This window comes from Oncorhynchus mykiss, chromosome 10 (genome assembly GCF_057628025.1).
Source record: "Oncorhynchus mykiss isolate SJ-2025 chromosome 10, ASM5762802v1, whole genome shotgun sequence".
NCBI classification, from domain to species: Eukaryota; Metazoa; Chordata; class Actinopteri; order Salmoniformes; family Salmonidae; genus Oncorhynchus; species Oncorhynchus mykiss.
Window position 1 is genome coordinate 18,841,550 of NC_143031.1, and position 16,284 is coordinate 18,857,833.

At 38.6% G+C, this 16,284-nt stretch overlaps 1 protein-coding gene across 1 annotated transcript in view; it reads left to right on the forward strand.

Annotated features, from left to right (window-relative positions):
* The window catches only part of doc2b (double C2-like domains, beta), a 55,752-nt gene continuing 39,468 nt past the window's right edge, over positions 1-16,284 (forward strand). Inside the window, exons 1-5 of the mRNA XM_036934557.2 lie at positions 1-314; positions 9,268-9,367; positions 9,851-9,994; positions 10,284-10,413; positions 14,814-14,900. Coding sequence (XP_036790452.1) covers positions 9,291-9,367; positions 9,851-9,994; positions 10,284-10,413; positions 14,814-14,900 — 438 coding nt within the window. The 5' untranslated portion in view covers positions 1-314; positions 9,268-9,290. The remainder of the gene's footprint in view (positions 315-9,267; positions 9,368-9,850; positions 9,995-10,283; positions 10,414-14,813; positions 14,901-16,284) is intronic.

Sequence of the window (16,284 nt, forward strand, 5' to 3'; positions counted from 1 at the left end):
AGCCGCCACTAGATAACCTGAACCACTTGTCCACTGTGCCAAGCTAACGACACATTGGGAAGCAAATGGAACATTAGACCATTACATGGCTGTCGTTTGCTCCCTGTGACACTAGAAATGGTCGTTCCCATATTCCTTCTGATAAATTGACAGGAGGAAACAGCACAGAAGTCCACTCCAAAGCTTCCCTTTATTGGATGTGTTTTCATTGTACCAGACAGGTGTTTTTGTGTCAAGTTCCAGGAGCAGCTGGAGCAGAGAGAGGGAAAACCTGCCCGGATCCACTATTGACCTCCATCTCCGGACACACACAGGTAAGAGAAATGACCGAGGTAAAGTTGGTTTTATATTCACACATTTGGACATTCAACAGACATTCAACAAACATTTATCACACATTCAACAGACATTTGCCAAAAGCCAACTAATTCACCATTTGTCCCAGAATCATCAAACTAGATATGATTTATTCTATAAATGTCAAGCATACTTTTACAACCTTTGTTGTGAATACAAATTCCAGTTTTGATTTTATAGAAATACATAAAATCTATAAAATGCCATTTAAAGCGGTATAAATCAATAACTAATTCAACATTTGTTACAGAAACATCAAACTAGGTATGATTTATTCTATAAATGTCTAGCATACTTTTACAACCTTTTGTTTTTAGTAAACATTCCAGTTTTGATTTGAAACAAACACATAAAATCTATAAGATGCCATTTAAAGAAGTATAAATCAATAACTAATTCACCATTTGTTACAGAAACATCAAACTAGGCAGGATTTATTCTATAAATGTTTTCTAGTGTACTTTTACAACCTTTGCTTTGAGTAAACCATGCAGTTCTGATTTGATAGAAATACATTAACGTCTATAAAATGCCATTAAAATATATATATATCAATAACATTTTCACTGATTATGAAAGAATCATCATACTAGATATAAAATAAAATGCAAATGAATTACTTAAAAATCATACAATGTGATTTTCTGGATTTTTGTTTTATATTCCGTCTCTCACAGTTGAAGTGTACCTATGATAAAAATTACAGATCTCTACATGCTTTGTAAGTAGGAAACCCTGCAAAATTGGAGGTGTATCAAATACTTGTTCACCCCACTGTAGATACTTTTGTACCTGCTTCCTCCAGCATCTTCACAAGGTCCTTTGCTGTTGTTCTGGGATTGATTTGCACTGTTCGCACCAAAGTACATTCATTTCTAGGAGACAGAACGTGTCTCCAACCTGAGCGGTATGTCGGCTATGTGGTCCCATGAAGTTTATACTTGCATACTGTTGTTTGTACAGTGTAAACTTCTGACCCACTGGAATTGTGATACAGTGAAATAATCTGTCTGTAAATAATTGTTGGAAAAATTACTTGTGTCATGCACAAAGTAGATGTCCTAACCGACTTGCCAAAACTACAGTTTGATAATAAGAAATTTGTGGAGTGGTTGAAAAACAAGTTTTAATGACTCCAACCTTAGTGTATGTAAACTTCTGACTTCAACTGTATGTATATATATATATATATATATATATATATATATATATATATATATATATATATATATATATACACAGTGCCTTGCGAAAGTATTCGGCCCCCTTGAACTTTGCGACCTTTTGCCACATTTCAGGCTTCAAACATAAAGATATAAAACTGTATTTTTTTGTGAAGAATCAACAACAAGTGGGACACAATCATGAAGTGGAACGACATTTATTGGATATTTCAAACTTTTTTAACAAATCAAAAACTGAAAAATTGGGTGTGCAAAATTATTCAGCCCCCTTAACTTAATACTTTGTAGCGCCACCTTTTGCTGCGATTACAGCTGTAAGTCGCTTGGGGTATGTCTCTATCAGTTTTGCACAACGAGAGACTGACATTTTTTCCCATTCCTCCTTGCAAAACAGCTCGAGCTCAGTGAGGTTGGATGGAGAGCATTTGTGAACAGCAGTTTTCAGTTCTTTCCACAGATTCTCGATTGGATTCAGGTCTGGACTTTGACTTGGCCATTCTAACACCTGGATATGTTTATTTTTGAACCATTCCATTGTAGATTTTGCTTTATGTTTTGGTTCATTGTCTTGTTGGAAGACAAATCTCCGTCCCAGTCTCAGGTCTTTTGCAGACTCCATCAGGTTTTCTTCCAGAATGGTCCTGTATTTGGCTCCATCCATCTTCCCATCAATTTTAACCATCTTCCCTATCCCTGCTGAAGAAAAGCAGGCCCAAACCATGATGCTGCCACCACCATGTTTGACAGTGGGGATGGTGTCTTCAGGGTGATGAGATGTGTTGCTTTTACGCCAAACATAACGTTTTGCATTGTTGCCAAAAAGTTCAATTTTGGTTTCATCTGACCAGAGCACCTTCTTCCACATGTTTGGTGTGTCTCCCAGGTGGCTTGTGGCAAACTTTAAACAACACTTTTTATGGATATCTTTAAGAAATGTCTTTCTTCTTGCCACTCTTCCATAAAGGCCAGATTTGTGCAATATATGACTGATTGTTGTCATATGGACAGAGTCTCCCACCTCAGCTGTAGATCTCTGCAGTTCATCCAGAGTGATCATGGGCCTCTTGGCTGCATCTCTGATCAGTCTTCTCCTTGTATGAGCTGAAAGTTTAGAGGGACGGCCAGGTCTTGGTAGATTTGCAGTGGTCTGATACTCCTTCCATTTCAATATTATCGCTTGCACAGTGCTCCTTGGGATGTTTAAAGCTTGGGAAATATTTTTGTATCCAAATCCGGCTTTAAACTTCTTCACAACAGTATCTCGGACCTGCCTGGTGTGTTCCTTGTTCTTCATGATGCTCTCTGCGCTTTTAACGGACCTCTGAGACTATCACAGTGCAGGTGCATTTATACGGAGACTTGATTACACACAGGTTGATTGTATTTATCATCATTAGTCATTTAGGTCAACATTGGATCATTCAGAGATCCTCACTGAACTTCTGGAGAGAGTTTGCTGCACTGAAAGTAAAGGGGCTGAATAATTTTGCACGGACAATTTTTCAGTTTTTGATTTGTTAAAAAAGTTTGAAATATCCAATAAATGTCGTTCCACTTCATGATTGTGTCCCACTTGTTGTTGATTCTTCACAAAAAAATACAGTTTTATATCTTTATGTTTGAAGCCTGAAATGTGGCAAAAGGTTGCAAAGTTCAAGGGGGCCGAATACTTTCGCAAGGCACTGTATATATATCAATAACGTTTTCACTGATTATGACAGAATCATCAATTCTAGGTAAGATATTTTCTATAAATGTCTAGCATACTTTTACAATCTTTGTTTTGAGAAAGAATTCCAGTTTTGATTTTGTAAAAATACATAAAATCTACAAAATTCAAGTTTAAAGCTGTGTAAATCAATAACTAATGCACAATTTGTCACAGAAACATCAAACTAGGTATGCTTTATTCTATAAATGTCTAGCATACTTTTACAACCTTTGTTTTGAGTAAAAATTCCAGTTTTGACTTGATTGAAATACATCAAATCTATCAAATGCCATTTTAACTGTATAAATCAATATCTAATTCATTGTTTGTCACAGAAACATTAAACAAGGTGTTATTTATTCTATAAATGCCTAGGATACTTTTACAACTTTAATTTTAAGTAAAAATACCAGTTTTGATTTAACAGAAGGCATCTAGTCCATCTAGAGGATGTGTGGTCAAAGTTCTAATGAGTCTGTTATACACTATTAGAAAGTGCCTGCCATAAAATTCTGCATCTTCAGTCATATAAGAGTTAACCATGACATAAACTACCATTCAAAAGTTTGGGGTCACTTAGAAATGTCCTTGTTTTTGAATGAAAAGCACATTTTTTGTCTATTAAAATAACATCAAACTGATCAGAAATACAGTGTAAATATTGTTAATGTTGTAAATGACTTTTGTAGCTGGACACAGCTGATTTTGTAAATTGAATATCTACCTAGGTGTACAGAGGTCCATTATCAGCAACCATCACTCATGTGTTCCAATGGGATGTTGTGTTAGCTAATCCAAGTTTATCATTTTCAAAGGCTAATTGATCATTAGAAAACCCTTTCGTAATTAGCACAGCTGAAAACCTTCCTGATTAAAGCTTGCTCTGATTAAAGAAGCAATAAAACTGTCCTTCTTTAGACTAGTTGAGTATCTGGAGCAACAGCATTTGTGGGTTTGATGGCCAGAACAAAGGACTTTCTTCTTAAACTCGTCAATCTATTCTTGTTCTGAGAAATTAAGGCTATTACATGGGTGAAATTGCTAATAAACTGAAGATCTCGTACAACATAGTGTACTACTTCCTTCACAGAACAGAGCAAACTGTCTCTAACCAGAATAGAAAGAGGAGTGGGAGGCCCCGGTGCACAACTGAGCAAGAGGACAAGTACATTTGAGTGTCTAGTTTGAGAAAAGTCCTCAACTGGCAGCTTCATCAATTAGTAACCGCAAAACACCAGTCTCAAAGTTCACAGAACTGGGAATAAATTGAACCTTGTTTGATGTTTTATAGATTTGATGTATTTATTATAAAATCAAAACTGGCATTTGTATTCACAACAAAGGTTTTAAAAGTATGCTAGACATTTGTATAATAAATCATATCTAGTTTGATGATTCTGTGACAAACTGTGAATTAATTGATGATTTATACAGCTTTAAATGGCATTTTATAGATTTTATGTATTTCTATAATATAAAAAATGGAATTTTTCCTCAACAAAGGTTGTAAAAGTATGCTAAACATTTATAGAATAAATCATACCAAGTTTGATGTTTCCGTGACAAATGGTGAATTAGTTATTGATGTATACAGTTTAAAATGGCATTAGATAGATTGTATGTATTTCTATCAAATTAAAAGCTGGAATTTTTCCACTAAACAAAAGTTTGTAAAAGTATGCTTGACGTTCATAGAATAAATCATACCTAGTTTGATTTTTCTGTCATAATCAGTGAAAACGTTACTGATTTATATAGCTTTAAATGGCATTTTATAGATGTTATGTATTTCTATCAAATCAGAACTGGAATGTTTACTCAAAGCAAAGGTTGTAAAAGTATACTAGACATTTATAGAATAAATCACACCTTGTTTGATGTTTCTGTGACAAACAGTGAATTAGTTATTGATTTTTACATTTGTAAATGGCTTTTGGCGAATGTCTGATGAATGTCATTGATCATTAGAAAACCCTTTCGCAGTGATGTAATGACGGAAGGATGTTTGTTGAATGTGTGAATATTAAACCAACTTTACCTTGGTAGAGAAATTACCTCTTCATAGTATTTCAAACTAAAGAAATGTTATCTGTGAGCTAGAATTCATGGCACATAATTTATGCATAATAACTAAATGCATACAAACATTCACCTTGGCCTGAAGTTCCTTACATGAATGAAATTGCAGACTGAAGATTTGAGCACAACATGTCAAAACTTTGTAACTTGAAAGAAAAATGTACAGCACAGAAAATGCATCAAAGACCTAATTAGATGTATTTTGTATTGTCACATACCAGATAGATGCAGTGAAATGTGTTGTTTTACAGGTTCAGCCATAGTAGAACAGCACCCCTGAAGCAAATTAGGGTTAAGTGCTTTGCTCAAGGGCACATCGACAGATTCCTTACCTTATCTGCTCAGATATTCAAACCAACAACCTTTCGGTTACTGGCCCAACGTCCAAACTGCTAGGCTACCTGCCGCCTAAATTAACACAAGAGAAACCACAAGAGACACTGAATCCTGTGTAGGATCCTGTGTAGGGACAGACTGTATAAGTAAAGTTGTTGTCACTAGAAATGTGCCACTCTAAAGTCGCCTGAAAACAAGCAGGTAGATTAGCAATATATCAGAGGCATGACTGTTAAACCTGTGCTACACACGAACTCTAGGCAAGTAGGCACTTTCATTTGGGAAGGGGGGAGGGGTCACATTTGTATCACTTTTTATATCCCACCTGGTAAGATTTTTATGGCAATTGCTTCATGCTGTTCTATATGCTAAAAATGTTTTGAATGGGCCACATAAACTAATATATTTATTCAGTCTAAATAGATTTTGAGAATAATGCCTACATATACTTTGTATATGGAATCACAGAGGACTGGGTCCTCAGGTAGAGTTGACATTCAACCTCAATCAGCCAGGGCATACACATTACAACAACAGACAAGTTACAGCAATTGAAAGCAACACTGCCACATTTAATTTCAATGACTTGCATTATGCACAAAGGGCCCTCCCCAAATAAGATAAAGGAGACTCTCAGAATTGTTGGTAAAAGCATGTCAATGGTAACCATGTTAGCCTTTTCCTGTGTGCTTGCGTCGGGTGGAGAGCCATGCCACTGCTTTTGTTATCCTAGTCAATCACAGTAGTCTGTTTTACATTTACATTAGTCATTTAACAGACACTCTTATCTTATAAGTCAGAGTGACTTACAGTGCATTCATCTGGAAGGAACAGGATGTTTCTGTGGGCAATTGTTCTCCTGTCATGTGACCAGCCTGTCAGACAAGGCAGGCAGGCTGTGAACTAAGACTAAGAGCTAAACGCCTGACTTCACTGTTTCCTTCTTTTACCCGCTCTCGCCTTTTGTTCACAGGCCTAGCCCACAGCAAAGCGATATAACTGGCTCTCATAGCTCTCGCTCGTTCAAAGGAAGGGGGGGAATTTTGCAGGTAAACAGTTTCTCTCCCTTCTTTTGACTGTTTGCCAACAGCTTTATGCCAAGGCAGGCCTTCCCCTTGAAAAGGTGCAGAGAGCGATTGCCCCAGAGCTAGATAGATCCCTGTAGTTTATGTAATGGAAAAACTGTTTGATAAGGTTGAGACGTGTGCTGGAAATCAGTCAGTTATTACTGCCAGATAAGAGCCGATGATGACTGCTTTAATGTTGCTCTGTTTCATAGCCAATTTGTTGGAAAAAGTGCACTTTGAAGTATATCACAAGGCAGTGTATTATAAATTGAGCATATCTCTTTGTATGCACATACATAATTGAATTACCTGATGTAACAAGCTGACAATACTCTATTTTCTTCTTAAATGGTTTATGTACATGTTACAGGGCCAAATAGGGAAGTTTGTGAGCATTATGAAACTTGATGTAGAGTTCCATCTCACTGATTTGGCAAATTCAATCTGAAGCCTGTAAACGTGTTTGTGTCCTAATGAATTCTGCTGTTTTTGTTTGTTGTGCTCTAGCCGTACTTAATGCAGTCAGCCAGGGCTGAGGCCAGAGCACTAGTGTTGAACAAAGGCCATTAGGTGGGTTGGAAAGGTAAATAGATTTAATTGCTCAGCCATTAACAAGAACACGGTGGCATCTCTGTGACATGGTGTTTTAGGTTTATAGCCAGAGAATAATTGTGGTAGGGAGGTTGTAAGTGTTAGTGAGGGAAAGAGTAAAAAAAAAAATACATGTTCATAAAATATATATTTAAATTGTCTAAAGTGACTTCTGTCCTGGTCAATTAACAGAAGCCTATATGATATCTGTGTCCCTGTCTTTTACGATTAGTGGTAATGAAAGAGAAAAAGGAAGGTGAGGTTTCTAGCCTACTGAGATGTAGACCAAGGCCGGCATTGGATTCAATCCAACAGATTAACGACCTGCGCACAGTGATATACATTTAAATTACATTTTGTGGAGATTACGTTTGCTGTAAACGTCTCTGCAGATGTTTAGCTCATGCCCAAATCACCTTATAAAGTCCATCGCATTCTACAGGTTATCAGTGTTGTTTTTTAATGGAATTTAAACTTTAAAAAAAAAATCATAAGTATTTTCACTTTGAGACCAATTTGAAATGCCAGAGGAATACAGGCAATTGGGAAAAATAGCTTGAAGGGTTGGTGCAGTGATTGAACCCCGGTCTCCGGTGGGAGAGGAGTAGGCCTAGATGTGGTTAGAGAAGGGGAGCATTACTCTTTACACAAGGGGCTCTGCATCTACAGTAGTGTGTTTGCTAGTGGGGGAGCAAAAGGGGGAGCAGAATCAAAGAATGCCTGATTTAAATAGTAAACCCCTCTTCGAGCAAATGAGAGTGGGGCACTCAGACCCTTGCAGTATCCCAACAACACTTAGAAATTAGGACAGTGACTTGGATATTGACATGATAAAATTAGCTTACAAAATGTGAATAAATGTTGTGTGTGTGCATGTGCTGTCCTCCCCTATGAGGGAAGTAGGCAGATGTTTCCCACAGTGCTTATAATTCCTTATTGATAGTCTGGTAACAGTACTCAGTAAAGCAAACCATTTTCCAGCACGGTGAAATCAGCTGTAATGGTTGTTTGCATGTGTGCCCACATACTAGAGAACTGAGTGACTCATTGTTTGGGCCTGTGATAAATAGCTGCCTTTGCTTTACTTCACAGAGACAAATGCTTTTACCTTTGCATTGCCCTCTAAGATACACATATCAATACACTCCCAACAAGAATGTCATCTGTTTGTTTCGATACGAGGGCCTTCTTTCATCCTTTTCCATTTGAAATGACAATCAGTAATGGGTTTATCCAGGAGCTACCCATTTACTGGACATTGATGTTCTACTAATAGCTCGTGTTAGTACAATCCAAGAGTAAAGAAGAAAGTGAAAAATAACATTTGTGGACAATAACTTGTTGTTGTTGGCTCACGCAAGTGGACCATTTTACACACACATCTGTTAATGAATATATTAAACAAACAACTGAAGCAATGGATGTATTGCCTGGCAGACAAATGGAGATGGCGTGACCATCACGATGATCTGTTGCCCAAGGCAGGAAGCATTATTGAAGTTGTCACTGGCAACAGAGACTGTTGTATTTCTGCCTGCACTGTGAAGATCCACCCAGAACTGACTTCTGGTCTCGTGTTAGCTGCCCTACAGAGCCGAGACATAGGCACACTTTTATGTCCCTCTCTTCATGGACATGACCCTCCATCTTCTTTGCTTACTGATTGGTCAGTTTATTATCTGTAGTTCCGTTTTTATCATGTTGTTGATTTGGTTTTCACTTTCTTCCCTAGCAGTACTCATTCACTTATCAACATATTTTGATAATGTCATACAAACCTCTTTCCTATTGCGATCTATGTACAAAAGCCACAAGTATATACAACTAAACTCAATTAGAGGGGGTATTACAGTGCTGGGTCAATATCTTTTTGAAGTGATTTTCCCAGATGGTGTGTAGCCTTTCATTTAGTTGGACTGAGTGTCTGGATGTGTTTTTGCAGCCTTTGTCATCAGCCCTCAAAAGATGACGGAGGCCATGTTTGGGACAGGGAACGATCAGTGGGTCTGTCCCAACGACCGGCAGCTGGCCCTTCGAGCCAAGTGAGTACGCACTCCAAAATCTCTACCATCTCACTAAGTATGTGAGTGTTTTTGCCGTGTCACCTGGAGAAGATGTAATGGTTATGTAAAGTATTCCTGTGCCCATCATTATTTTCATCACATGGTATAGTTTTTGTTGTAGAACTGAGTGTGTGTTTTGTTGAAACTTGTTTTTGATAGCATGGCAGTTCTGTTTTATAAAACCTTTGTGACCATTTGATCTTACACTGCAATTTATATTTTTGTATTTAAAACAACATTTTGCATGTGTAGTAGTTTGTTTGTGTTCAGTGCAGTCATATAAGGAGATGTTTTTGCTGGCAGGATAGATATTTTTGTAAGGCGTGCATACGTGCATGCATAAGCCTGTGTTAGTCACGTAACATGTTTCACTTTGGCCTGCACTGCCACATGTAATGACACGAAAGAATAAACATGAAAATTGATGAACATCGTAAAGCAACATGTGTGTCTGTGTCCCAGGCTGCAGACAGGCTGGTCTGTCCACACCTTCTGTACAGACCGACAGAGGAAGAGACAGATGCTGGAGCAGCAGGAGATGGAGAACATCCTTAGTGTCATCCGCAGGGCGGAGGAACTGGAACAGATTGAACAGCTCCGCATCGGGTAGGACGCACGCGCGCACACACACACCACACATGCGGTTGATACTGCTATTGAAAATTAGAATAAAACCATGAATTTCTGGTAGTTTATCTGGAATGACTATCCTTAAGCTGTCAGTTGCAGTCCATAGCCAACTTTAGTCTGTGTGTCTGTGTGTGTGTGTGTGTGTGTGTGTGTGTGTCTGTGTGTGTGTGTGTGTGTGTGTGTGTGTGTGTGTGTGTGTGTGTCTGTGTGTGTGTGTGTGTGTGTGTGTGTGTGTGTGTGTGTGTGTGTGTGTGTGTGTGTTCAGAAGGCTGGTGGAGCGTCTGGACAACATGAGGAAAAGTGCGATGGGAAACGGCCAGTCCCAGTGCCTGCTGTGTGGGGAGGTCCTGGGCCTCCTTGGAACCCCCTCCGTCTTCTGTCAGGACTGCTGCAAGGTAAAGGTCCCCGCACCTACTCTTCTGTTCTACTATAGCAGAGGCCCAAACAGACCTGAAGGGTTGCAGTATCTTTGGTTTTCATCCAAATCTCTTAATCCGAAACTCTTCCCAGCATTTGAAAGTACTGTAGGGGATAGAGCAGGGAAAATAAATTACCAATACCAATATTGCCTTCCTCTTACCGAAGCTATTTTTGCTTACATCTGTAATTTTTGTGATTAGGCAATGGCACTAGTTTACAACCAGAGTATGCAATTGAGATGATGCACTGGTAGAACGAAGAGGAGCTTGCGATTTGGGGTGAATACATCAAGTAGCCTACCAATGGAACGTTTTTGTAGGACTTTAAAGGTTCAATCTGCGATTCAATTAATGAGATAAACCCAATGTTAGACAAAAATCAAAAGTTATAAATGCCTTTATGAGCTTAGTTCAACTGTTGTACCCCATCAGAACCAAATAAAAGATTGATTTACTCCATCGTTTTTAAATAAGGTAATTGTAAACAAACACTATTATAGCCTCAAAACATGGTTGAAACTATACTTTTGATATCATAGAGCTATGGGTGCCATGACTGACCATCTATCTATGAATTTGAGGGGTTACATTTCTCCAGCCCCATCCCTCACTTTGTTTTTGTTTGAACTGCAGATTGCCGCTTTACATTTACTGTTAGATCAATTGCATGGCTATCTAGCAACAATATCCTATTTAAAATGTGTTATCTAGCTAATGTGTTTTGAGTTCCCACTTCCTCAGGTGGTGAATTATGTAGCATATAGCCTAGGTCAATATCCACAAAAAAAAGATGGGGGCAAATTCATCTCTAAGGAGCCAAAAATAACTGATCATTCTGAATCCTATTTTGAAATGTTACAAATTAAAATGTCAATCATGCATTCCCTGAATAAGTTAGAGGAAATAGCCAACTTCTTTCTTGTCTTACTTATTGATGACACTGGAAAAAGTTAGTCTAGAGCCCTGTCGATAATGGAAAGTAACTGCGTCAAAAAATATGCTTTTGTATTTATCGATGATGTTGATAATTAACACACCTGATTCAACTAAAGGCTTGATGATGAGATGCGTTCACTACTCTTTTTAACCGTGAATCATTACAATTGCAGTATTTTCCTACATATACTGTGGGTTTGACATATTGGCCATGAAGCCCATTGAACTTCTCCTATGACCAGTAGCTTTATCTAGATCGGTCATAGCGTTTTCCGAGTGTTCTCTCCAGCTCCTCTGCTCCATGTGCTAGAGGCCAATGGCACTGGGACATAATGAGATCAGAAGGGAGGAAATGAAACAACCAAAGGGAAATAGATTATGTGGGTCTCTGAGAGGAAATGTAATAAGTGGTATGCAACTGTATAAACCAGATAAGAGGGGGTTCATTCTGCTGTTCAATAGTGCCTATAATGGCTCTCATCTCAAACAGATACTTACAAGAGCTCTGTCATGTCAATAACGTAATAACTCTCGTCAAGCAAGGCACAGGCCTAGGCCTATTAGACGTAAACAGAATGTATAGGGTTGGTCCTGGTCAGTCCCTGGATGGGAGACCAGATGCTGCTGGAAGTGGTGTTGGAGGGCCAGTAGGAGGCACTCTTTCCTCTGGTCTAAAAAAATATCCCAATGCCCCAGGGCAGTGATTGGGGACATTTCCCTGTGTAGGGTGCCGTCTTTCGGATGGGACGTTAAACGGGTGTCCTGACTCTCTGAGGTCATTAAAGATCCCTTGGCACTTATCGTAAGAGTAGGGGTGTTAACCCCGGTGTCCTGGCTAAATTCCCAATCTGACCCTCAAACCATCACGGTCACCTAATAATCCCCAGTTTACAATTGGCTCATTCATCCCTCTCCTCTCCCCTGTAACTATTCCCCAGGTCATTGCTGCAAATGAGAACGTGTTCTCAGTCAACATACCTGGTAAAATAACAGATAAATAAAAAAATAAATAGGACTCATCATTTGGGAATATTGTTTAATTATAGTGAATGGCAGTTCAATTCACTGTTCCAAAGCATGGACTTGACTGGATAGCCAGCTTGTAGTAATCACTTTTCACCATAGGGTTGCAGCAGAGACCTCAGATGTGAATGCCTAAATTGCTTACCTAAAGCATGAAAGCGGGAGTGTTTTATGATAATTTATGTAAAATAACATATCAAATGGGCAAATATTTCTGAATATACTCATTCTCCTACTAATTTCCGTGTAAAAAATGTACAAATACTGTAGATTAGTTGATGTTGCATGATATGTTCAATGGTGAACTCATGATGTTATGCAAACTCCTTAAGTGGTCTATGCTAGACTGTTTTATGTATCGCTCGACGACTTGAAAGCAAATGTGGAGAGGTCAGTTTGAAGATTGTAGAAAGAAAAAGCCCGGTAGTAAATTTAAGGCACAGGAGAGGGCAGCAAAGCCCTGGAAGAGGAACATAGAGCAGGCTGTGTTTACAGTCTCATAGGAAATGGATATATGGATATCTTCACCATTTTAACTGGGAGGGAGAGGTGTGGAGGCATGCATATATATACTACTTGTTGAAAGTTTATAGTCTTGTCAATAAATCCCCCCAGTCTAAACACAGCCCAGATTTGTTAGTATGTAATTGGAAGGTAGACAAATGTATTGGTCACTAGGTGACTGTAGTCTTCAGAAGAAGACCTGCTCTCGGTGTGAAAACCGACAGGTGTACACATCCATCAGACTATGCTCTGTAGCTAGAGTACAGATGAGATGGCTATAGTCAGGCATTTTTGAGCCAGCTATCCTGGAACCCAGAAGCAAATCTTACGTGCGATGGCCAGCTTTCTGGCATAACATTCCATTTCTATTAACATTCTGTTAGAGTAAACTACTATTTTAGTAGCAGTTTGGCAGTTGACCGAAAATGTTTGATCTTAGGAGGTGGAGACCCAGATATTCTATTTCTCTCTCACTCTCTAAAAATACTGAGTTACTTCAGGAAAGACAATCATGAGCACTTCAGCCAAGGTCTCTCCTCCATTGCATTAGGCTTGATTAAAGCTTCCTTCCGGTGATTTTATCAAGTGAAATTGTATTGGTCATATACACATATTTAGCAGATGTTATTGCTGGTGTAGCGAAATGCTTGCTTTTCAACATCATAATCAAGCCTGCTTCCAAATCGATTCTTCAGGTTATGTAATTGGATATTTTTTACACTGCTGCATCCAACCAAGCTCTCGCTTTGTCAAAGGCTACGCTAGGTGAACACACTGAAGATCTTTGCTGTTCTCTAGGGACATACAAATGTTTCCTTTTTTCTTGTTGTAAGATAATGGATTTTTTCCATTTTAAGCAATGCAAAACATACACATACAAACGAGAACATACAAACATTCACAACATCATCCTTGCCCAGACCCACCTGCTCACATCTCCAGCGCCCATATCACTCTCTGCCACATGGCCTCAAACGGCACTATTTTGTTTCTCTCCGTCTCCCACGCACTTTCAATGTTTACAAATATGTTTCTGATGATTGTATTAATTCTCAGTTCCAAGTTGATCCCTTAGCCCTTTACTCCCAGGCCACTGCTGTAGATCTGAGAGGACTGGATAGATTGATGCAGTATGATGAAAACTACACCCAGCCAGCCATTCAGAATGCAGAAGGAAGCTGTCTTCAGAAGTTTCTAGTGTGTAGGGGCTAGAGCCCATTTGAAATTCCGCATAAGTCTGCATGTTCAAATGACTCACCCCCTTTATTTGTGGTGGGAGGAGGTTGAGCAGTGTTTTGTTGAGTTGTGCAATGACTTGACTTCACATCATGGAAATACATGATGTGTCACAGTGACTTTTCTGTGAACTTTTCAATGTCACAAACTTGGCTGTGATGGCTCAGCAAATTTCCAACACTTTGATAACTATTGATGGTACACTATAATTGAATATCAGTGATTTTTATTCTGTTTCGTTCTTTAAACAATAAAAAAAAGTGTCCTTTCAAAAGCTTTATATTTATTGACATTCATTTCATTATTGCAGGATATATATTATCAGACACGCTCCAATTTTATGAAGTACAAAGTTGTTGGACTCACTAAAAGATTTTCACTTGGCACTGTTATCAATTTCAATATGGAACATTGCATTTTGTATAGTAATTCAAGCCAAACTGTAAAATTATCATGTACTTTTTTCACTGTTACAAAAGACAGCAGCAAAGTGCAACAACTTTATAGCTAAGTATTTCTATAATTTTTAACTTACAGTATATAATACATATAAAAGTATTGTATGACCTTTTTGTGTTTTGTCCATGTTACTCAGTACACCACTCATGGTCAATTCAAAATCGGGTCTTCTTTAAAAAAAAAGTTATTCTCTCTCTCTCTCTCTCTCTCTCTTACAGAAAGTGTGCACCAAGTGTGGCATAGAGCCCCAGTGCAGTCAGAAGAGAACTCAGTGGCTGTGCAAGATCTGCAGTGAACACAGAGAGGTAACGTGCATCCCTACAATTAGATAGCCCATCTGCAGTTGAACTGGCAACTACAAGAAAACATATTTTTGATTATTCTTAAAATTACTATTCACATTATATACCAGATGGATGCTTTCCATTGTGGTGAGTCCTATATATTTATAAGGAGGTAAGCCCATTCAGTGAACACTTTCAGTTTGAGAAAAGTGCAATGGAAATGCAAAAGCAAAACAGTATAATTTAATGGAAGTATCTTAGCAACAGCAGCATCCAGAGACAATGTTTACCACAGGAGGTTGGTTGCACCTTAATTGGGAAGAACGGGCTCCTGGTATTGACTGGAGCGGAATTAGTGGAATGTTATAAAATACATCAAATACATGGTTTCCAGGTGTTTGATGCCATTCCATTTGCGCCGTTACAGCTATTATGAGTCGTTCTCCCCTCAGCAGCCACCTATGTAACAAAAATATAAATCCATCATGCTACAATTTCATTGGTTTAACTGAGCTACAGTTCATATGAGGTAATCAATCAATTGAAATAAATGAATTAGGCCCTAATCTATGTATTTCACATGACTGGGAATACAGATATGCATATATTGGTCATAGATACCTTAAAAAAATGGGCCTCACAATGGGCCTCAGAATCTCGACAGAGTATTTTTGTGCATTGAAATTGCCATCGATAAAATGCATTTGTGTTCATTGTCTGTAGTTTATGCCTGCCCATACCATAACCCCACCGCCACCATAGGGCACTCTGTTCACAACGTTGACATCAGCAACCTGCTCACCCACACATGTGATGCCGGTTGGACAGACTGCCAAATTCTCTAAAACAACGTTGGAGACTGCTTATGGAAGAGAAATTAACATTCAATTATCTGGCAATTATCTGGCAGCTTATTGATATGCTACACCTGCCAGGTGGCAGGAAATGCTTACTGACAGGGATGTAAACACTTTTGTGCACTAAATATGATAAATACTTTTTTTGTGTGCATATAGAACATTTCTGAGATCATTTATTTCAGCTCTTGAAACATGGTACCAACACTTTACATGTTGTGTTTATATTTTTGTTGAGTGTAGTATCTGTCTGTGGTCCCACAGGGCTGTAGCTAGCTGACAGACTTCAGACAGAGTGCTGTAGGTTGGCTTCTCCAGGGATGTTTCTCTCAGGGCTTGATCTTGGCACCCATTGGTCATCAGCAGGGCTGGCTGGATCTGGATGTGCATCTCACCACAGTGTTGTTTACAATGCACAAGCCTGATTGGGGGATTCATCTTTCATCTTTTCAATTATGGAAATGTACCTTTTTAATGCTGATAAAAGAGCGATAAAACGGTTTGCGATGCCAGTTTTTTTGGGGGGGGGTGTGCCAGCACTGCAGTAA